This window comes from Aulostomus chinensis, chromosome 19, assembly GCF_037954235.1.
Source record: "Aulostomus chinensis isolate RoL2024-O1b breed Wild chromosome 19, RoL_Achi_v1.0, whole genome shotgun sequence".
NCBI lineage: Eukaryota > Metazoa > Chordata > Actinopteri > Syngnathiformes > Aulostomidae > Aulostomus > Aulostomus chinensis.
In genome coordinates, this window is record NC_141338.1 from 25075411 (window position 1) to 25099550 (window position 24140).

General features: G+C 45.9%; 1 protein-coding gene across 3 annotated transcripts in view; it reads left to right on the forward strand.

The window, feature by feature from the left end:
• Positions 1 to 24140, forward strand: part of dcc (DCC netrin 1 receptor) — a 330071-nt gene that overhangs the window by 274482 nt on the left and 31449 nt on the right. For all 3 annotated transcript variants that reach the window (XM_086186581.1, XM_086186582.1, XM_086186583.1), the window contains exon 27: positions 5938 to 6246. In XM_086186581.1, the coding sequence (XP_086042707.1) occupies positions 5938 to 6246 (309 nt within the window). The remainder of the gene's footprint in view (positions 1 to 5937; positions 6247 to 24140) is intronic.

Genomic DNA, 24140 nt, shown 5'->3' on the forward strand with positions numbered 1-24140 from the left:
CATCATGGACATGGACGTCTGTGTATCCAGTGAACTCACATTCTCGTGTTGTAATCCACCACCGGTGTTTGGCTCTGTTCAGACAAGCAAAGTATGCCAGTTCTGTAGAATGGATTGTGGAATATTTCTTGTGGAAAAAGTGCCTTGGTGTCAGTTCAATACTGCAGGTTGCTACACCTCTGCTGACTGAAGGCATTCTCATGTCCAGTGATATTAGCATGCTTAGCTCCTGTCAGCTAACCAGCTCATGTTAACTAGCTGCCTATCAGATGCCCTGCACAGTTGCAGTCATGAAGTCATAGCTAAATGCAGTGTTTTTTAGAGGCGCTCACAGACTGCTGGGTAAGAGGCAGCACAAAGGACACACTCATCCATTCCTCTTAACTGAGACGCTGCAGACTATTTGAAGACGTCTCAGGCAGGAAACGGGTCAGTGTCTAACACTGCTTGATGCCTTGATGGCGGGTCAGCACCTTCCTCAGAAAAGCATCTGACGAGTAGCTACCACTGATATCATTTAGAATTGCAGCCATGATGGTTTTATCACTTTCATACCTGGTAATGCTAAATTTGATCACCTGTACACCTGATAATAAAAGTATCAGCATCATGATAGTACAACCTGAACAGCAGGGCAGCATCTTAATCTCCACTGCTCCTCTCCTCATCCTCCCAGTCACACTCAAGCCCATTTAGCTGCAGAGCTCAATGCTGAATGATGTGGTGGCGAGCATTCATTCAGTAATGGCCCAGCTCCTGGTCGGCAATGATTAAACAACACCAGAGAGACAAGAGGAGGCTTCAGTGTCACTGCATCAGCTGACACTCTGGGACGGCTGGTCACTGCTTTACATGTGATGGCAATGTAGGCCCAACAGCACTCAACCAACCAGTAGGAGCTGTGTTACCAGTTTGTTGACTGATGTAAACAAGGTGAGGTGTATTAACACCATACAGGTTAAAAATAAAATACACAACAGCAATCAATACAATGAAATAAAGATTAGCTGTTCTTGGTGCAGGAACCACGATTCAAAAATGATTCACTACGTTAATATTTTCACGCGGCTTCGTGGCATTTTTTTGTGCTTTTTGTGTACTACAGTCAATTATCAATTATTATAATTAAATCAATTATTAATGAGAAGACAAGTCAAGCCTTGTTAAAGCCAGACCAGGATTTGTGCAAGTTGGAATGTGTGTCCGTACACATCCACACCTGTGTACCAGAAGCACAACTAGAACTGTTTGGGTTTAGCTTGAGATGGAACCAGAATGGAAGCTGTGGAGTGATGAACTTAAACTTGGTTGTGTTTTCTGATGCTCATGCAGACATTAATGGCATGACGTGAGTTTATGTTATGATCAGTGTAGCTGGAGCACAGGGGGAGGACATGATGTTGGAGCAGGCTGTGGTGTAGAAGGAAAGACGTCAAATACAAGTAAAGGCCAAGTGGACATTTTCTTGGACGGTAATCACCATGAAGTTATGGTAATAATGTTTAAATGGCAGGTTACGTTCAAGCTTTAAAATAAGATCCCCATAGTGACTGTAGCCCTGTGAGAGGGCAACAGCAGTTCTTTTTCATTGTAGACATTTAAGCTGTGGTCACTTCATCTAATCTAAGCGTACTGTTTTTCAACCCCACTGTTCAGTGGCAGGCTGTGGACAGTTTGCTCGGAGCATCATGGCTGCCGTTGAGTGCCAGGTTTACTTGTTAGCTTAGCTGTCCCCGCTAGCGGGAGCCTCAATGTGACTCAGTACAATTAGAGTGAAATAAGACTCTCAACAATCAGTGGGGATTGCTAGCATGCAGCATAGAACCTTACCAGTGTTGTAGTGGGGTCACCAGTTCTCAGGGTTTGGCTTGGTCAGGCTCCAGGACCCAGGATTGGAACACAAGTAGAAGTCACCAAAAAAGACTTCAAGTCAAGTCTGAGTTGGGTCAACTTTCGAGTTCAAGGGCAAGTCTCAAGTCTCAAGTCTCCCGTGTGCAAGTCAAAGACCAGTGGTCAGCAGTGATGCCATTCTTCCTCATTCCTGATAGATACCTTTCAAACATGGCATTTGAGATATCAGGCCAAAAGAAGCGGTGCAGTAATGTGCTCTCTCCGAAATGTTGACTGTTCTGCAGTGGCCGCGGTTCATGTTCTCATCATATGTTTCTGGTTCAGAACGCTTTCTTTTGTGGTGATACAGTTTTGCCATATGACTTCAGTTGTATTACAGTTTCACTCATCAGCCCCATGTTTTTCATGATAAACTACTTGAACCTGAGTGTCTGTAAAGCACAAGTCTGACACTGAGTCCCTGTCTCAAACTTGGAGTTTGATTTGAATTGCAAGAAAACTGCAGCTCAGGTTAGACCTGAGTCCATGTCCTAGACTCCCATGCTACAACACTGCCACTTGCAGCTTCTGTTCAGTGGACAGTCAGCGGTTACAATCCCCATCGGCAACAGCCCCAGACATGACTTCCAAACCTGCACCCACTTCACCAAATCATGCCAAACTCGCCGGAGGGTGCAGACCAAGCAATGATCAGCTTGTCCTTCAGTGTCTGGCTCAACAGGACACCAGTCCCATCAGCATCCAGCTTGCTTGCAGCACCCTCAGCTGTGGAGAGGGAATTATTCTGCTACTTCACTCATGCATGCATGCTTTGACACTGACTTGTTCACAGAGCCACAATCTCAAGGGTTTGGCTCAAAATGGGTGTCATATGTGAACTGATCCAAATTGTCCACATCTACATTGCAAAGCTTTTTAGAAGTGACGTTTCCTCATTTCTATTCATGTTCCTCTTACCGTCTCTCTGGCTTCTTTGAGCATTCGAAAAAAAGGCTCCCCCGCAACGGCTTCTCTTCGCTCGGCCACCATTCCTTCGTCTCTGAGTGGCTCTTCCTGCCCCCCCTCTCATTTATTCATCTTGTCTTGGTTCGTTAATGAACACAGTGACTCCATGTGTAATTGCTGGTTGTCTTCTCCCATGCTCGCTCTAATCTGACCGACTGCCGCTGTATGAAGAGTTCCAGCTCTCATGTCACTTCACAGGCATGTTTCTGCGCGGAGTCAGGAGATTTTCTTTCCTCTTTTCTTCAGCAGGATGCTCGTATTCCTCTGTCTCATATGTATCTCTAGCAAGATAAAATAGAATTTCTCTCAGTTGGATGCAATAAAGGCAATGCTGAGTAGGAACATGAAAAAAGAACAAAGCTGCAACTGTGGCAGGGATTCTTTACACATGAGATAAAGATCAATGTTTGGAAGTACAATCTTAGATGAGTGTATGTATACATTTTACACCTACAGTTTGATATATATTTGACCATTTGAACACATACTCATACACAGGGGTGAAAGTGAGCCGGATCGGGCCGGAACGCAGTTCCGGTCAAATATTCACAGCCGGAACGGAGTTCCGTTAAAAAAAGGAGGAGAAGGGAGCTGTCAAAATCCCATATTAAATAAAGAAAACGACGTCTGAACGCGGCAGACGCGCCGCGCTGCGCGGGGTGGGGCGCAAGCTCGCGCAGCGCTACCAAGTTGCTGGGCTTGGTTCGCGCTCATGTGACGTCACAGCGCGGCCACATACACAATGAATGCACCCCCCCCCCCCCGCAGCCTGCACCTTGCGCGTTCAGTGTGAAGCCGCCTTGACACGGAGTCGTGCCCATGAGCGCATCTCCGGATGCGAGGCGTTTCTGGTTGGCTGACAGACGGACACGTGGGTCACGTTACCAGCATTGTGAGTTTAGATTGGTTCAAACCACACGCGTTCTGCTTTCATGGAACAAAAAACAGAGAAAGAAAAGAAAACAGAGGGCAAAATCAAAGAACTCGGCTGCTGGTGACCTGCTTTGGCACAATTCAACGTAAAATAAGTGACATGTTTAAGAGAAAATGTGACAGAGCTGAAGAAGCAGGAGAAAAAGTTAGCAAAATGAGACCCACGGAAGATTGAGACTCAGAGCCACTCCTTGATGAGAGTGAGTCCAGGGAGAGACTCTCTGAGGAGTCTGCCACCCTACAGGAAGAAGAAACCATTGAGTGACATTGATGATCTGTGTCTGCATGTCTGCCTGTTCCCTGCTGTCAGCTCTGTAGTGGGCAGTTGCTGTACAAAGAAGTTTTCAAAGCATTTCCAGGGGTCGCACGGGAAGGGCGGGGCTATGGGGGTGCAGTTGTGTGGGGAACAAACTCCCGAAAACTGCAGAAAAATCACCCAAAACTGATTAAAAACCGTAAAACTTCGGCGGCGGCGCAGGCGTGCGCTTTTCTTAACACACGCCTTTTGGGCGTGCGTACAGTTCCAGCAAGACTTGTAAGCCACTTTCACCCCTGCTCATACATGAACAACAGAATACGCCATCCATACGTGTTTCCCATGACTTAATTAGAAACTAATCATGAACCACAAGATCGTTACCGTCTGATTGGTGCCAAATCTTTACTCTTGGTAAGGTTAGATTTTTTGATGTAGAAGTTTCAGCTTCACACCAGACATACAAATAGAGTCATTTTTCTGATTGGAACGAAATAACAATTTTTACTCACAGCTTCAAATGTGTATGGGACAGTCAGCTCAGGCATCACACACTGATCAACCCATTTCAAAAACACAGCTTTGGATATGAACCAGTTCAGTGCATTTTTTTGCAACTGCAAAGCAGACAGTCTGCTTCCTGTTTACACCGTCAGGTGTGTTACAATGGACGGAGACCTTTTAAACCCCCAGGGTGCTTTCATGAGTATTGAAACAGTCGAAGCAGACATTATTCCAGACCTGCAGTTTCCAGACATCAGCTTCCCCTCATCCTACTCCACAGAGTCTGTTAAAGCTGCTAAAGCTTGGAGGACTACAAATGGACAAAATCTGGCTTGTCATGAGTATTGTGCTTTGAGGTCTACTAGCTAAAAATAGCAAGGTTGTCACTGGAAGGGTGAGTGTCCCTTCAGCTGAGGTACAGCAGCACAATGGGCAGTGTAATGGAAGATATTGAGGTTAGGAAGCATTTCACTCTGAAGCTGATATGAAGTCCCTTTGGTTTCCCAGCACTCCTTTTTCTTCTGCTCACTTCTAACGCGTTTTATTGCAGTAACCCAGTTCTGTCATTTTACAGAATCTGATAACATGCACGTCCTCGACAGAGATCCACCATGCTCAATCTTTGTAAATGCAGTAGGCGATAAGTTAGCAGCTAGCATTGTATATTGCACCTCCTGGTCACTTGAACAGCCTGCTTTCCAGCCAATATGATTTTCTTTGAATTGGGACTGTTGCATGCTGGGATTGTGTGCCATCTATTCAGTCGAGTCCTACTTGATAATAAATGCCAGAGTGGTCTGAATGAGTCTGAACCTTTTAAACTTCAGCTCTAGTTTCTGGTGCTCCTCCACCTGACAAGTGAAGCACAGAGGTGATGTCTGCAGGCAGTGAGGAAAGGCTTCCTCTTGAAGAGTTGTGAATCGGAGTTGCAAAAGATTTTTGTCAGCCATGAATCAGTAGTGAAACAAGGTTAATCCAATATGCAGTTTCAGTGAGATCAATGATAGGCATTTAGAAAGAGGGCATAAAAATATGTGAAACCAATGACAGAGAGTTAACACATTTGCAAGGTTCAGGGTCTTCAGTGTTTTAGCAATCGAGAAAAACAGTAACAGTGCCAACATCAAAGCTGGAACTGTCTATGAAAGATCCCTAAAGCAGAATTTTCACTCTTTTGATGTCGGGCTGTTTTTAAATGTATTCTGTCTTGTCTCCAAATAAATTTTTACTTTTTACAAATGACTCTGACTAATTAGATGTCTTATCCGTCCCTCATTCTGTCATTCTCCAACTCTTCTCCTGAATAACATGATCTCATGTCATCCTTTGATCAATTGTTTCCACTTGCTTCCCTCTGACCCAACTCTCATCCCTCCTCTCCCCCTCAGTGATCACCTCAGATGCCTCCACCAATCCTCTCCTCCAGCAGCAGTCTCCACCCCAGCAGCCCCCTCCCCTCCTCCCCGGCTCCTCTGCCCCTGCTCCAGAGCATGTTCCAGGCATTGGTCCAATTCCAGGGGCCCCTGCTGCTGCTGCTGCTGCTGCTGCTGACGACGCCCAAGCAGGCACCGGTCGCACCATCCCGACCGCGTGTGTGCGGCCAACCCACCCACTACGGAGCTTCACCAACCCACTGCTGCCACCACCCATGGGGACAATTGACCCCAAGGTGTACACCTCCATGTTGCCACAGTCCAGTGAGTACAACTGTTAAGGCTTCACAAGTGATGGACAGAACCAGCGTTGGTTCCTTATCAATGGGTTTGGGTGACACACTGTTTATTAGTTTAGTCAAGTCAATTTTATTTCTAGAGCACCAAATCACAACAAAAGTTCTCTCATGACACTTTAAAGGTAGAGCAGGTCCAGCACCTCCCTCCTTCAATGAACCTCCACCCAACAATTCTCCATCAGCAGCACATCCTGCAACAGCAGCCACCAGAACCTTCCTTTACCAGCAGGAAGGTGGAGCAGATCCAGGATCAGTGGGGACGGAGAGAGAGCAGGAGAGCAGGACAGAGACAAAGACAGAGAATGGAGGAGGACAGAGAGACAGAAGGAAAGAGAGGGACAGAGATAAAGAGAGAAAGAAAGGAGGAGAGACTGATGGACAGAGACAAAGACAGAGAATGGAGGAAGACAGAGAGACAGAAGGAGAGAGAGGGACAGAGATAAAGAGAGAGAGAAAGGAGGAGAGACTGATGGACAGAGACAAAGACAGAGAATGGAGGAAGACAGAGAGACAGAAGGAGAGAGAGGGACAGAGATAAAGAGAGAAAGAAAGGAGGAGAGACTGATGGACAGAGACAAAGACAGAGAATGGAGGAAGACAGAGAGACAGAAGGAAAGAGAGGGACAGAGATAAAGAGGGAGAGAAAGGAGGAGAGACTGATGGACAGAGACAAAGACAGAGAATGGAGGAAGACAGAAGGAAAGAGAGGGACAGAGATAAAGAGAGAGAAAGGAGGAGAGACTGATGGACAGAGACAAAGACAGAGAATGGAGGAAGACAGAGAGACAGAAGGAAAGAGAGGGACAGAGATAAAGAGAGAGAGACAGGAGGAGAGACTGATGGACAGAGACAAAGAGAGAATGGAGGAAGACATAGAGACAGAAGGAAAGAGAGGAACAGAGATAAAGAGAGAGAAAGGAGGAGAGACTGATGGACAGAGACAAAGACAGAGAATGGAGGAAGACAGAGAGACAGAAGGAAAGAGAGGGGCAGAGATAAAGAGAGAGAGAAAGGAGGAGAGACTGATGGACAGAGAAAAAGACAGAGAATGGAGGAAGACAGGAAGACAGAAGGAAAGAGAGGGACAGAGATAAAGAGAGAGAGAAAGGAGGAGAGACTGATGGACAGAGACAAAGACAGAGAATGGAGGAAGACAGATATGCAGAAGGAAAGAGAGGGACAGAGATAAAGAGGGAGAAAAAGGAGGAGAGACTGATGGACAGAGACAAAGACAGAGAATGGAGGAAGACAGAGAGACAGAAGGAAAGAGAGGGACAGAGATAAAGAGAGAGAGAAAGGAGGAGAGACTGATGGACAGAGACAGAGACAGAGAATGGAGGAAGTCAGAGAGACAGAAGGAAAGAGAGGGACAGAGATAAAGCGAGAGAGAAAGGAGGAGAGGCTGATGGACAGACGGGGACGTGAGCAGGTGGAGCTACGGGTGGCAGCTGGAGCCTCTTCAGGTCTGGAGCCTCCTCCAGCAGCACCAGGATCTGGGATGAGGGGAGAAGAAGAGCAGTTAGTAACACCACAGGAGGGGGGCCTGATAGCTGAAGGTTCTGGCTCCATTCTACTGTTAGAACTCTAGGAACCAGCTAGAACCCTGCATCCTGGGAGTGAAGGGTTCTAGCTGGATCATAGGGGACTAGGAGCTCTGTCAGGGATGAAGGAGCCTGATAGCTGAAGGCTCTGGCTCCATTCTACTGTTAGAACTCTAGGAACCAGCAGGAACCCTGCATCCTGGGAGTGAAGGGTTCTAGCTGGATCATAGGGGACTAGGGGCTCTGTCAGGGATGAAGGAGCCTGATAGCTGAAGGTTCTGGCTCCATTCTACTGTTAGAACTCTAGGAACCAGCAGGAACCCTGCATCCTGGGAGTGAAGGGTTCTAGCTGGATCATAGGGGACTAGGAGCTCTGTCAGGGATGAAGGAGCCTGATAGCTGAAGGCTCTGGCTCCATTCTACTGTTAGAACTCTAGGAACCAGCAGGAACCCTGCATCCTGGGAGTGAAGGGTTCTAGCTGGATCATAGGGGACTAGGAGCTCTGTCAGGGATGAAGGAGCCTGATAGCTGAAGGCTCTGGCTCCATTCTACTGTTAGAACTCTAGGAACCAGCAGGAACCCTGCATCCTGGGAGTGAAGGGTTCTAGCTGGATCATAGGGGACTAGGAGCTCTGTCAGGGATGAAGGAGCCTGATAGCTGAAGGTTCTGGCTCCATTCTACTGTTAGAACTCTAGGAACCAGCAGGAACCCTGCATCCTGGGAGTGAAGGGTTCTAGCTGGATCATAGGGGACTAGGAGCTCTGTCAGGGATGAAGGAGCCTGATAGCTGAAGGCTCTGGCTCCATTCTACTGTTAGAACTCTAGGAACCAGCAGGAACCCTGCATCCTGGGAGTGAAGGGTTCTAGCTGGATCATAGGGGACTAGGAGCTCTGTCAGGGATGAAGGAGCCTGATAGCTGAAGGCTCTGGCTCCATTCTACTGTTAGAACTCTAGGAACCAGCAGGAACCCTGCATCCTGGGAGTGAAGGGTTCTAGCTGGATCATAGGGGACTAGGAGCTCTGTCAGGGAATTTGTCAGGGAGCCATGCAGAGAAGCAGTCCAGGAGAGACCTGGTCTCTGCTACCAGTTCTAGTCAACACACGGGCAGCAGTGTTCTGGACCAGCTGGAGAGTCTTTAGGGACTTGTTAGTCCAGCCTGGTAGGAGGGAGGTGCAGTAATCCAGCCTGGAAGTGACAAAAGCAGGGACTAGTTTTTCTGCATCTTCTTGAGCCAGGATGTGTCTGATCTTAGCGATGTTACGTAGATGGAAGAAGGCGTCCTGGAGATTTGTTGAATGTGGGAGTGAAAGGATCCTGGTCAAAGAGAACTCCTAGGTTCCTACGGTGGTGCTGGGGTAGGAGGTACCAGTAGGAGGTCACTGGTACCTTTGACTGGTTCTGTGTCTGTGCTAGGATGAACCTGGAACCTGACTGAATCCTCCAATCAGCTGTTGCTGTGGAGAAGTCACAGAGCTGTTTAGCAGCTGCTTTCTCCAGAACCTTGGAGAGAAAAGGAAGATGTTATGTTGGTCTGTAGTTGGTAGAACTTCTGGATCCAGGCTTGTTTTTTGAGGAGGGTTTAATTCCTGCCACTTTAAAGGACTGAGGGACGGAACCAGATACCAGCGCCACATAGATCATATCTAAGAGGGAGGGGCTAACGAGGGGAGAGAGTCTTGGAGCAGCTTAGTTGGGATGGGGTCCAGGAGACAGCTGGAGGTTTAGAGGAGGACATTATTACAGTAATAAACTAATTTCAAATCAGTGTGTGTGCACAATATCAAACATTTTCATCTGTTTCTCTTTGAATGTGCCAAGTGTACTTCAGAAGTGTTTCTTGCTCCTGTGAATCACATTCTTGTGTCGACTGCCGGCCCAGTCGCTGCAGGATATACCTGACCTGGATGAGTGAGCATCTTCCCACACATAAAGTGCCAAGAGTGAAAACCAGTCTGTCAGTTCCAAAATGGTGACATGATGTCAGACAACATTTACATGCACTGTTATTTGATACACCATGATGTGATGCAATATTATGTCATGTGAAGTGATTTGAAATGACACAATGTGGTATGATGTCGAGGGGGGACGAGCATGTAAGGCGTGTTAATATGGCAGTGTTAACATTACATGACGAGTAATGACAAGTTCTGGTGCAAGGTGGTGTAAGGATGGAAAACAGTATCGTAGAAAATGGTACATGATATGACATGAAGTGAAAATGAAGAACAGAGGCTCAACATTAAAACCACCTGCCTAACATTGTGTTGGTCCCCTTTTGCTGTGAGCACAGCTGCATGGACCCCACAAGAGCTTGGTGGGTGGATGTGATGCCTGGCACCATCATGTTTGCAGTAGATCCATCCATCCATCCATCCATCCACCCATGCATCCATCCATCCATCCACCCATGCATCCATCCATCCATCCATCCATCCACCCATGCATCCATTCATCCATCCATCCATCCACCCATGCATCCATCCATCCACCCATGCATCCATTCATCCATCCATCCACCATGCATCCATTCATCCATCCATCCATCCATCCATCCACCATCCATCCATCCACCATCCATCCATCCATCCATCCATCCATCCACCCATTCATCCATCCATCTATCCATCCATCCACCCATGCATCCATTCATCCATCCATCCATCCACCCATGCATCCATCCTTCCATCCATCCATCTATCCATCCATCCATCATCATCCATCCATCCATCCATCATCCATCCATCCATCCATCATCTATCCATCCATCCATCCATCCATCCATCCATCCATCCATCATCCATCCATCCACCTATCCATCCATCCATCCATCCATCCACCCATGCATCCATTCATCCATCCATCCATCCATCCATCCATCCATCCATCCATTCATCCATCCATCATCCATCCATCCATCCACCTATCCATCCATCCATTCATCCATCCATCCATCCATTCATCCATCCATCATCTATCCATCCATCCATCCATCCATCCATCCATCCATCCATCATCCATCCATCCACCTATCCATCCATCCATCCATCCATCCACCCATGCATCCATTCATCCATCCATCCATCCATCCATCCATCCATCCATCCATTCATCCATCCATCATCCATCCATCCATCCACCTATCCATCCATCCATTCATCCATCCATCCATCCATTCATCCATCCATCATCTATCCATCCATCCATCCAGCCGGAGTACCAGAGAGAACCCAGCAGGAACAGGGAGAACATGGAGACTCACCCAGAAAGACCCCGTGCTGCAGCCGGGGCTCCACCCACAACCTTCCTGCTGGGGGCCACAGTGAGGACCACTGCTCCACCCACAACCTTCCTGCTGGGGGCCACAGTGAGGACCACTGCTCCACCCACAACCTTCCTGCTGGGGGCCACAGTGAGGACCACTGCTCCACCGGGCCGCCTGCAGCAGATTCATTTCTTCAGTAATTTGTCAGACAGGAGCTCTTCTGTTGAATCCGATTGCTTCCATTAGTGCACCAGTTCACCAGTTTTCCTTCCTTGGACCGCATTTATAGGTTCTAAACACTACAAACCAGAGAGAAACTACAAGACTGACTGTTGTGGTTCTGGCCCAGTCGTCTAGTGATCAGAAATTGTCCCTTTTGAAATAGCTTGAATTCTTACATTTGGTACTTTATCCAAAACACCAACTTCAATCTACAGTTTTAATGGGTTCATAAGTGCGTGTATGTGTGTGTGTGTGTGTGTGTGTGTGTGTGTGTGTGTGTGTGTGTGTGTGTGTGTGTGTGTGTGTTGTAACTGGACTTGACATCTGCCATGGTGCTGGCTCTCTCTGTGTTACCTGCAGGTCTCTGTGCCCTACCCTTCTATGCAACCTATTTAAGGCAGGGATGAAGACCGTCTCCCAGCAGCCATTTTGACATGATCTAATTGTAGTTCACACACACCTGGGAATTGGGAAAGTTCCTACCTCCAAGGGGGAACATTAGACAGAACACCTACTGACCCATTGGTAAAGCTGGAGGTTTTGCAGGTAGCTTTGATGTCACATGACTTGGCAGAATTTCTGCTGAAAGATAGGAAATGTATTTGCTCTGACGTGGAAGTGGTGTCCTCACAAATGCTGCAGACATGCATGATTAATATTAACAAATGATATTAACAACACCGGTGAAAAAGGATTATTGCACTGCTTTCACGCCAAACTTTCCGCTATGAAAATATACCAAGAGGCAGTGGAACATTGAGCTGATCAACTAAAGGGCAGTGGAGGTCGTCCATGCTGAATCTGTCTGTCTGAGAGGGACACATCATTTGGTCGTGACATTACTGTTTGATGAAGTTTCCAGTTTTAGTTGTTTTTCTGTTTTTGATCGTATTGGGGATGTGATATTGTCACACCCTTCCCATGTCAACAGTAAATGTAGTTATCAGGTTGTCTCAAAGGTTTTCTATGAATACTTTCAGAATCGCCAAAATGTTGGATGGATGGATGGATGATGGAGGGATGGATGGATGATGGAGGGATGGATGGATGATGGAGGGATGGATGAATGGATGCTGCTTAGCAGCAACCCAGTGCCGTAGCTGTGGGCATCAAGGAGCTCCACAGGGGCGCTCCTGGAAGCTGAGGCTATGTTTTGCACTTTTATATTCTATGACCACAGTGCCACTTCACCTATTAGTTGACAGAACAAGCAAAACACCATCATCATGGAACTTTTAGAACAAATAACCAGCATTAGAAAATAACCTCAAAAGGGTGGGAACATGGAAGGGCATCAAGATTCCGCTCGTGACAGTATCTGTACACTTGACCTCTAACCTCTGCTGATGACATCACACAGGTATCCACCAGCTGCTGTTGCCTGTGGGTCCATTGTGTTTGTGTGGCTCTGCCTCCCTCCATGTGATTGGTGTTGGGGCACTGGTCTTGGACCAGTGAATTCTCTTCTGTTGTCTCATCAGCGCAGCCTTGGGTTGATAATTTGATTGTAGATGAGTTTTTGGTGCTTAAGATACAACCGAATGTAGAATGTACGGACTGGATATTGGTGGAGAGCAATAATACTTGTAGGACAATGCAGTAGTGGCTGATATTGGGGGCGCATCCTGAGCGCCATGACCAACCCCAGGCCCCTGCAGCAACCTTCTCCGCTCCTCACTACTGTAGTGTTTCAATGAACCAGGTGCTTGGAACGATGGTGATGGCGTCGAGAAAGTGCAAATCCATATCTGATAACATGGGCATTATGAACAGGCTTATTTGGGAAAATAATGTTGCAGTAAAATACATTTAGTTGCGAGTGCCTGATGCAACATAATTTATAGACATGCTGATGTACCTCCGACATGTCAACCAGCCAGGGGCCATAGGTGCGAACTACAGCTACTGAACTAACTGTAAAATATTATTACTGATAAATATATATTCCTCACATATGAATACTTTGCATATTTAGATTCACAAAATATTCTTTTAAATACGAAACATGAATCTGACCGCTTCCATTTGTTACATTTTGATATTTAAATATTAGAGATTGGTGAAGACTGAATGACACTCAGACAGAAATGTGTATCCACAGGCAGATTTCTAGCGTCTCTCCACTGCACTTCCAGCGCGTCCTTTGACCCTGTGGCTTGTTCAAGATTCATAGACCAACTGTTGGCAAGAAACTGAGCTCCTAAAACAACTGTAAAACCTCATAAGAGTCAGAGGTCATTGTGCTTTCATAAAGGTGAGCCATTGTTGTGCTTTCATAAAGGTGAGCCATTGTTGTGCTTTCATAAAGGTGAGCCATTGTGCTCTCAGAGCGCCAACAGACTCAGCAGCCCCTGAATAAAATGTGTTCACCGAGTTCTTCGTCCCCTCGACAGTCGGCTTTCCTTCAAGGTGTGTTGGAGCCTTGCTGCCATCATGATCATCCAGAAAAAAGTCGACGACAGGGATGAGTGTCATTCTTCCTCAAGATCTATCCGTCTTCTTCCTTCTCCTTCTTTCTTTTTTCCCTCTTGATCCTATATTTCTCCCTTACTGCTTCTTTTTTTAGATCCTCTTATCTCTTTGCTCTCCCTCTGCGTCTCATCCTGTCACTCTTTCTGATCGCCTGTGGCACTGTAAACACAAAACTAAACACCTACATATGATCCCTGGACTGTGTGTGTGTGTGTGTGTGTGTGTGTGTGTGTGTGTGTGTGTGTGTGTGTGTGTGTGTACTGTAGGAGTATTTCTTGTGCGGTCCGTGTGTTCCTGTAGGTGTGTATTACCTCTGTGTGTGGGTGTATACTTTCATTATGGTTCTGTTTACACGCCCAGGTGGCCTCAGATTAACATTGATTTTCGCCTCCTGGAAACCTTTTGCTCAGAAATAGCAGCCTGTGGCAACGCTCAGCTCGCCTCCCAGAGACGCCACGCTCACCCCTGACCCCCTACACTCCTTCCCCATCATACAGCCTCAGGGCCAGTCCTCCGTATCAAAGAGGAAAAGAGCCCACTCGTGAGCAACAGCTTACAGTTCGTCTGTTGTTGGCGTCTGTGTGTTCATCCAGGTGTGAATGATTCCCTCTGTGAAAAGAATGAGATGTGTTCACGGCTTAATTGGGTTGTCATGGTGACAAGCTGGTGGTCTACTGGAGGACAGCAGAGTCACAAGTTACAAATAACATTTGAGCAACACTATGGGACCTGACGACTGCTCTCAGTGTGCAGGTCATTTGAAGTCCAGCGTCCAATCACATTCATTTATTTTCCGAGCAGTTGAGCGAGTCCCCCGCTAGTTTGAGAGAAAACTGAAAATGATCTCAGAATAAGAGGGACAATAGCGAGAGCGTTGTATACCGGGAAGATTGTGGGCATGGAAATGGGAATATGTCACCAGTCATATATGGTACTGTGAGTGGTGTATAGTACTGTTAGTAGTGTATGGTACTGTGAGTGGTGTATAGTACTGTTAGTAGTGTAAAGTACTGTTAGTAGTGTATGGTACTGAGAGTGGTGTACGGTACTGTTAGTAGTATATAGTACTGTAAGTAGTGTATGGTACTGTTAGTAGTGTATGGTACTGTGAGTGGTGTATAGTACTGTTAGTAGTGTATGGTACTGTGAGTGGTGTGTAGTACTGTTAGTAGTGTATGGTACTGTGAGTGGTGTATAGTACTGTTAGTAGTGTATGGTACTGTTAGTAGTGTATAGTACTGTTAGTAGTGTATGGTACTGTGAGTGGTGTATAGTACTGTTAGTAGTGTATGGTACTGTGGGTCGTGTATGGTACTGTGAGTAGTGTATTGTACTGTTAGTAGTGTATGGTACTGTGAGTGGTGTATAGTACTGTTAGTAATGTATGGTACTGTGAGTGGTGTATGGTACTATTAGTAGTGTATAGTACTGTGAGTGGTGTATGGTACTGGGAGTGGTGCATGGTACTGTTAGTAGTGTATGGTACTGTGAGTGGTGTATAGTACTGTTAGTAGTGTATGGTACTGTGGGTGGTGTATGGTACTGTGAGTAGTGTATAGTACTGTTAGTAGTGTATGGTACTGTGAGTGGTGTATGGTACTGTTAGTAGTGTATGGTACTGTGAGTGGTGTATGGTACTATTAGTAGTGTATAGTACTCTTAGTAGTGTATGGTACTGTGAGTGGTGTATGGTACTGTTAGTAGTGTATAGTACTGTTAGTAGTGTATGGTACTGAGAGTGGTGTATGGTACTGTTAGTAGTGTATAGTAATTTTAGTAGTGTATGGTACTGAGAGTGGTGTATGGTACTGTTAGTAGTGTATAGTACTGTTAGTAGTGTATGGTACTGGGAGTGGTGTATAGTACTGTTCGTAGTGTATGGTACTGTGAGTGGTGTACGGTACTGTTTGTAGTGTATAGTACTGTTAGTAGTGTACAGTACTGTTAGTAGTGTATGGTACTGAGAGTGGTGTATGGTACTGTTAGTAGTGTAAAGTACTGTTAGTAGTGTATAGTACTGTGAGTGGTGTATGGTACTGGGAGTGGTGCATGGTACTGGGAGTGGTGTATGGTACTGTGAGTGGTGTATGGTACTGAGAGTGGTGTATGGTACTGCGAGTGGTGTATGGTACTGACAGTGGTGTATGGTACTGCGAGTGGTGTTTGGTACTGTGAGTGGTGCATGGTACTGTTAGTAGTGTATAGTACTGTTAGTAGTGTATGGTACTGTGAGTGGTGTATGGTACTGGGAGTGGTGTATGGTACTGGGAATTGTGCATGGTACTGGGAGTGGTGTATGGTACTGGGAGTGGTGCATGGTACTGAGAGTGGTGTATGGTACTGTTAGTAGTGTATGGTACTGTGAGTGGTGTATGGTACTGTGAGTGGTGTATGGTACTGTTAGTAGTGTATAGTACTGTTAATAGTGTATGGATCATGTGAGTGGTGTATGGTACTGTTAGTAGTGTATAGTACTGTAAGTAGTGTATGGTACTTAGAGTGGTGTACGGTACTGTTAGTAGTATATAGTACTGTAAGTAGTGTATGGTACTGTTAGTAGTGTATGGTACTGTGAGTGGTGTATGGTACTGTTAGTAGTGTATAGTACTGTTAGTAGTGTATGGTACTGAGAGTGGTGTATGGTACTGGAAGTGGTGCATGGTACTGGGAGTGGTGTATGGTACTGGGAGTGATGCATGGTACTCAGAGTGGTGTATGGTACTGTTAGTAGTGTATTGTACTGGTAGTGGTGTATGGTACTGGGAGTGGTGCATGGTACTGGGAGGAGTGTATGGTACTGTTAGTAGTGTATGGTACTGGGAGTGGTGCATGGTACTGAGAGTGGTGTATGGTACTGTGAGTGGTGTATGGTACTGTTAGTAGTGTATGGTACTGTTAGTGGTGTATGGTACTGGGAGTGGTGTATGGTACTGTTAGTAGTGTATGGTACTGAGAGGGGTGTATGGTACTGTTAGTAGTGTATGGTACTGAGAGTGGTGTATGGTACTGTTAGTAGTGTATGGTACTGGGAGTGGTGCATGGTACTGGGAGTGGTGTATGGTACTGTTAGTAGTGTATGGTACTGAGAGGGGTGTATGGTACTGTTAGTAGTGTATGGTACTGAGAGTGGTGTATGGTACTGTTAGTAGTGTATGGTACAGAGAGGGGTGTATGGTACTGTTAGTAGTGTATGGTACTGAGAGTGGTGTATGGTACTGTTAGTAGTGTATGGTACTGGGAGTGGTGCATGGTACTGGGAGTGGTGCATGGTACTGGGAGTGGTGTATGGTACTGAGAGTGGTGTATAGTACTGGGAGTGGTGTATAGTACTGTTAGTAGTGTATGGTACTGGGAGTGGTGCATAGTACTGGGAGTGGTGCATGGTACTGGGAGTGGTGTATGGTACTGAGAGTGGTGTATAGTACTGGGAGTGGTGTATCGTACTGTTAGTAGTGTATGGTACTGGGAGTGGTGTATGGTACTGGGAGTGGTGTATGGTACTGTGAGTGGTGTATGGTACTGTTAGTCGTGTATGGTACTTGGAGTGGTGTATGGTACTGGGAGTGGTGCATGGTACTGAGAGTGGTTTATGGTACTGTTAGTAGTGTATGGTACTGGGAGTGGTGTATGGTCCTGGGAGTGGTGTATGGTACTGAGAGTGGTGTATGGTACTGGGAGTGCTGTATGGTACTGTGAGTGGTGCATGGTACTGTGAGTGGTGCATGGTACTGAGAGTGGTGTATGGTACTGGGAGTGGTGTATGGTATTGTGAGTGGTGCATGGTACTGGGAGTGGTGCATGGTACTGGGAGTGGTGTATGGTACTGTGAGTGGTGCATGGTACTGGGAGTGGTGTATGGTACTGTGAGTGGTGCATGGTACTGGGAGTGGTGTATGGTACTGGAAGTGGTGTATGGTACTGGGAGTGGTGTATGGTATTGTGAGTGGTGCATGGTACTGTGAGTGGTGCATGGTACTGAGAGTGGTGTATGGTACTGGGAGTGGTGTATGGTACTGTTAGTAGTGTATGGTACTGTGAGTGGTGTATAGTACTGTTAGTAGTGTATAGTACTGTTAGTAGTGTATGGTACTGTGGGTGGTGTATGGTACTGTGAGTAGTGTATAGTACTGTTAGTAGTGTATGGTACTGTGAGTGGTGTATAGTACTGTTAGTAGTGTATGGTACTGTGAGTGGTGTATGGTACAATTAGTAGTGTATAGTACTGTTAGTAGTGTATGGTACTGTGAGTGGTGTATGGTACTGTTAGTAGTGTATAGTACTGTTAGTAGTGTATGGTACTGTGAGTGGTGTATGGTACTGTTACTAGTGTATAGTACTGTTAGTAGTGTATGGTACTGAGAGTGGTGTACGGTACTGTTAGTAGTATATAGTACTGTAAGTAGTGTATGGTACTGTTAGTAGTGTATGGTACTGTGAGTGGTGTATGGTACTGTTAGTAGTGTATAGTACTGTTAGTAGTGTATGGTACTGAGAGTGGTGTATGGTACTGTTAGTAGTGTATAGTACTGTTAATAGTGTATGGATCATGTGAGTGGTGTATGGTACTGTTAGTAGTGTATAGTACTGTGAGTAGTGTATGGTACTGAGAGTGGTGTACGGTACTGTTAGTAGTGTATAGTACTGTTAGTAGTGTATGGTACTGAGAGTGGTGTATGGTACTGGAAGTGGTGCATGGTACTGGGAGTGGTGTATGGTACTGGGAGTGGTGCATGGTACTGGGAGTGGTGTATGGTACTGTTAGTAGTGTATAGTACTGTTAGTAGTGTATGGTACTGGGATTGGTGTATGGTACTGAGAGTGGTGTATGGTACTGTTAGTAGTGTATGGTACTGTGAGTGGTGTATAGTACTGTTAGAAGTGTATAGTACTGTTAGTAGAGTATGGTACTGAGAGTGGTGCACGGTACTGTTAGTAGTGTATAGTAATGTTAGTAGTGTATGGTACTGAGAGTGGTGTATGGTACTGTTAGTAGTGTATAGTACTGTTAGTAGTGTATGGTACTGGGAGTGGTGTATAGTACTGTTCGTAGTGTATGGTACTGTGAGTGGTGTACGGTACTGTTTGTAGTGTATAGTACTGTTAGTAGTGTACAGTACTGTTAGGAGTGTATGGTACTGAGAGTGGTGTATGGTACTGTTAGTAGTGTAAAGTACTGTTAGTAGTGTATGGTACTGTGAGTGGTGTATGGTACTGGGAGTGGTGCATGGTACTGGGAGTGGTGTATGGTACTGTGAGTGGTGTATGGTACTGAGAGTGGTGTATGGTACTGTGAGTGGTGTATGATACTGAGAGTGGTGTATGGTACTGGGAGTGGTGTTTGGTACTGTGAGTGGTGCATGGTACAGTTAGTAGTGTATAGTACTGTTAGTAGTGTATGGTACTGAGAGTGGTGTATGGTCCTGTTAGTAGTGTATGGTACTGGGAGTGGTGTATGGTACTGGGAGTGGTGCATGGTACTGAGAGTGGTGTATGGTACTGTTAGTAGTGTATGGTACTGTGAGTGGTGTATGGTACTGGGAGTGGTGTATGGTACTGTTAGTAGTGTATAGTACTGTTAATAGTGTATGGATCATGTGAGTGGTGTATGGTACTGTTAGTAGTGTATAGTACTGTTAGTAGTGTATGGTACTTAGAGTGGTGTACGGTACTGTTAGTAGTATATAATACTGTAAGTAGTGTATGGTACTGTTAGTAGTGTATGGTACTGTGAGTGGTGTATGGTACTGTTAGTAGTGTATAGTACTGTTAGTAGTGTATGGTACTGAGAGGGGTGTATGGTACTGGAAGTGGTGCATGGTACTGGGAGTGGTGTATGGTACTGGGAGTGGTGCATGGTACTGGGAGTGGTGTATGGTACTGTTAGTAGTGTATGGTACTGGGAGTGGTGCATGGTACTGGGAGTGGTGTATGGTACTGTTAGTAGTGTATAGTACTGTTAGTAGTGTATGGTACTGGGATTGGTGTATGGTACTGAGAGTGGTGTATGGTACTGTTAGTCGTGTATGGTACTGTGAGTGGTGTATAGTACTGTTAGTAGTGTATAGTACTGTTAGTAGTGTATGGTACTGAGAGTGGTGCACGGTACTGTTAGTAGTGTATAGTACTGTTAGTAGTGTATGGTACATGGAGTGGTGTATAGTACTGTTCGTAGTGTATGGTACTGTGAGTGGTGTACGGTACTGTTTGTAGTGTATAGTACTGTTAGTAGTGTACAGTACTTTTAGTAGTGTATGGTACTGAGAGTGGTGTATGGTACTGTTAGTAGTGTAAAGTACTGTTAGTAGTGTATGGTACTGTGAGTGGTGTATGGTACTGGGAGTGGTGCATGGTACTGGGAGTGCTGTATGGTACTGGGAGTGGTGTATGGTACTGGGAGTGGTGCATGGTACTGGGAGTGGTGTATGGTACTGTGAGTGGTGCATGGTACTGAGAGTGGTGTATGGTACTGTGAGTGGTGCATGGTACTCAGAGTGGTGTATGGTACTGTTAGTAGTGTATTGTACTGGTAGTGGTGTATGGTACTGGGAGTGGTTCATGGTACTGGGAGGAGTGTATGGTACTGTTAGTAGTGTATGGTACTGGGAGTGGTGCATGGTACTCTTAGTAGTGTATGGTACTGTTAGTAGTGTATGGTACTGAGAGTGGTGTATGGTACTCTTAGTAGTGTATGGTACTGTTAGTGGTGTATGGTACTGGGAGTGGTGTATGGTACTGTTAGTAGTGTATGGTACTGAGAGGGGTGTATGGTACTGTTAGTAGTGTATGGTACTGAGAGTGGTGTATGGTACTGTTAGTAGTGTATAGTACTGAGAGTGGTGTATGGTACTGTTAGTAGTGTATGGTACTGAGAGTGGTGTATGGTACTGTTAGTAGTGTATGGTACTGAGAGGGGTGTATGGTACTGTTAGTAGTGTATGGTACTGAGAGTGGTGTATGGTACTGTTAGTAGTGTATGGTACTGGGAGTGGTGCATGGTACTGGGATTGGTGCATGGTACTGGGAGTGGTGTATGGTACTGAGAGTGGTGTATTGTACTGGGAGTGGTGTATAGTACTGTTAGTAGTGTATGGTACTGGGAGTGGTGCATAGTACTGGGAGTGGTGCATGGTACTGGGAGTGGTGTATGGTACTGAGAGTGGTGTATAGTACTGGGAGTGGTGTATGGTACTGGGAGTGGTTTATGGTACTGTTAGTAGTGTATGGTACTGGGAGTGGTGTATGGTCCTGGGAGTGGTGTATGGTACTGTGAGTGGTGTATGGTACTGTTAGTCGTGTATGGTACTGGGAGTGGTGTATGGTACTGGGAGTGGTGCATGGTACTGAGAGTGGTTTATGGTACTGTTAGTAGTGTAAAGTACTGTTAGTAGTGTATGGTACTGTGAGTGGTGTATGGTACTGGGAGTGGTGCATGGTACTGAGAGTGGTGTATGGTACTGGGAGTGCTGTATGGTACTGTGAGTGGTGCATGGTACTGTGAGTGGTGCATGGTACTGGGAGTGGTGTATGGTATTGTGAGTGGTGCATGGTACTGGGAGTGGTGCATGGTACTGGGAGTGGTGTATGGTACTGTGAGTGGTGCATGGTACTGGGAGTGGTGTATGGTACTGGAAGTGGTGTATGGTACTGGGAGTGGTGTATGGTATTGTGAGTGGTGCATGGTACTGTGAGTGGTGCATGGTACTGAGAGTGGTGTATGGTACTGGGAGTGGTGTATGGTATTGTGAGTGGTTTATGGTACTGTTAGTCGTGTATGGTACTGGGAGTGGTGTATGGTCCTGGGAGTGGTGTATGGTACTGTGAGTGGTGTATGGTCCTGGGAGTGGTGTATGGTACTGTGAGTGGTGTATGGTCCTGGGAGTGGTGTATGGTCCTGGGAGTGGTGTATGGTACTGTGAGTGGTGTATGGTCCTGGGAGTGGTGTATGGTACTGTTAGTAGTGTATGGTACTGTGAGTGGTGTATGGTCCTGGGAGTGGTGTATGGTACTGTGAGTGGTGTATGGTACTGGGAGTGGTGTATGGTACTGGGAGTGGTGTATGGTACTGTTAGTAGTGTATGGTACTGTGAGTGGTGTATGGTCCTGGGAGTGGTGTATGGTACTGTTAGTAGTGTATGGTACTGTGAGTGGTGTATGGTCCTGGGAGTGGTGTATGGTACTTGGAGTGGTGTATGGTACTGTGAGTGGTGTATGGTCCTGGGAGTGGTGTATGGTACTGTTAGTAGTGTATGGTACTGGGAGTGGTGTATTGTCCTGGGAGTGGTGTATGGTACTTGGAGTGGTGTATGGTACTGTGAGTGGTGTATGGTACTGTGAGTGGTGTATGGTACTGGGAGTGGTGTATGGTACTGTGAGTGGTGTATGGTACTGGGAGTGGTGTATGGTCCTGTGAGTGGTGTATGGTACTGGGAGTGGTGTATAGTACTGGGAGTGGTGTATGGTACTGTGAGTGGTGTATGGTACTGGGAGTGGTGTATAGTACTGTGAGTGGTGTATGGTACTGGGAGTGGTGTATAGTACTGTGAGTGGTGTATAGTACTGTGAGTGGTGTATAGTACCGTGAGTGGTGTATGGTACTGTGAGTGGTGTATGGTCCTGTGAGTGGTGTATGGTACTGGGAGTGGTGTATAGTACTGTGAGTGGTGTATAGTACTGTGAGTGGTGTATGGTACTGTGAGTGGTGTATTGTATATCAGCATTGACATCTTTGTTTCTTCCGAGCCAGGAACAGGGAAACATGACATCACCTGATATGATTCTTTTTCTGGCATGAAAAGAGTCCTTCCTCCCCTCCAACCACATCACCCCTCCCGCCACTGTTTATGTCCATTTCTCAAACAAGAACTTGCTTTCCTTTAAACTGAGGCTCTGAAGCCCCTCTGCAGAGTAAAGTATGATGGTGAGCAGTTATTCACTTAAATTGGCCTGCAAGTGTGGCTTAATGCAGGAAGCTATCATGGGATTGTCTGACTCGACGTCTGCTCGCCAGAGAAGTGTCAGCCACAGCTGGAGGCGAGCACATGTGCCGCCATGATGGATGTTCTCAGAGGATGTGGTATGAGCCACAAGAGCTTTGCTTTTTTAAAGATGATTGTCTGCAGGGTTTGGGCAACCACGCAGGCGATAAAGAGAACCTTTGGTGTTTCGTTATAGTCTTTCTCATATCATGCGCATTACTTTCTTATTTTTCGGAGGCTGTAATCAAATTCACCTCAAAGAATACAAACGCCTTAGTTGTGGACCTGAGACTCGTTTGTCCTGGAGCGGACTTGAGAGGGGGGTCGAGGGGAACACATAAGTCTGTGAATATTCACAAAAAAAAACTCCAGGAAAAAAGACTAAAATCAAATTATATGCAAAATTGATTTTCACTACTGATTGTGACTGAATTAAATTGCTTTTTTTAGATCAAAACCATTTATGTCCTATTATAAGTAGGGCTATCAGACTATTAATTTTCTTAATCCAGATTAACAATTTGTCAAATATTTAACTAGACTTTCCTAGATTTAATCCATTAAATCACTATTTTCTATCTTGTGAATGTGATTTACATCATCTCATGAATACAGGTTAGATTATATCACCTAATTTTCAGAATGTTAATCATCACTTAAAATTCTGACTCAAAAATAATCTTATTTTCAACACATCTGCCAGTTTTGATTCATATATCTAGCCTGAGTATTGTAATTTTCTCTAACTATTTATCCTTTTTTTGGCCCTTGCAGAAATATCCATTCATTCTTTTTTAAACAGGGCAGAAAGTTGTTTTCACTTGTAAATATTTGAATATTATCTTCACAAATGAGGTAAAGATGCAGTTTTTCTTTTGATACCAGGAGCTAGGGTTCACCAAGGTGTGTGTGTGTGGGGGGGGGGGGGGGGGGGGCTGCAGCTGATTGGTCAGACAGGATGACATCAAACAGATGAGCAGACAGACAGATGAAACCAGCAGACGAGGAAAACCAAACCCCTGAGTGAGGCGTCGAGATGCCGGCTCCCCCTCCAGAGACAAAGTCTTCTTAAAGACACTTTTCATCTCTCACTGTATTTACTTCAAACTGTCCTCAGGATCAATAACTCCGCCCCTCCTTCCTCACCTCGTGACTGATGTAACCCCCGCCAGGCGTTTTACACCTCAACTTCCAGCTGTCAGTCTCCCCACCTCCACCTTTCTCTGACAAACCCCCAAGGGCGAAGCAGGCACCATGAAACTCTCTTTTATGGTGTTCTTGCCGCTGTGGATGTGTAACCTTTGCTATAGCGCTCTGCTGTAGCAGCACATTGTGTTTTCCACACGTTATTTTTCCTGTTGAGCTCAGTGCCGTTTGGAT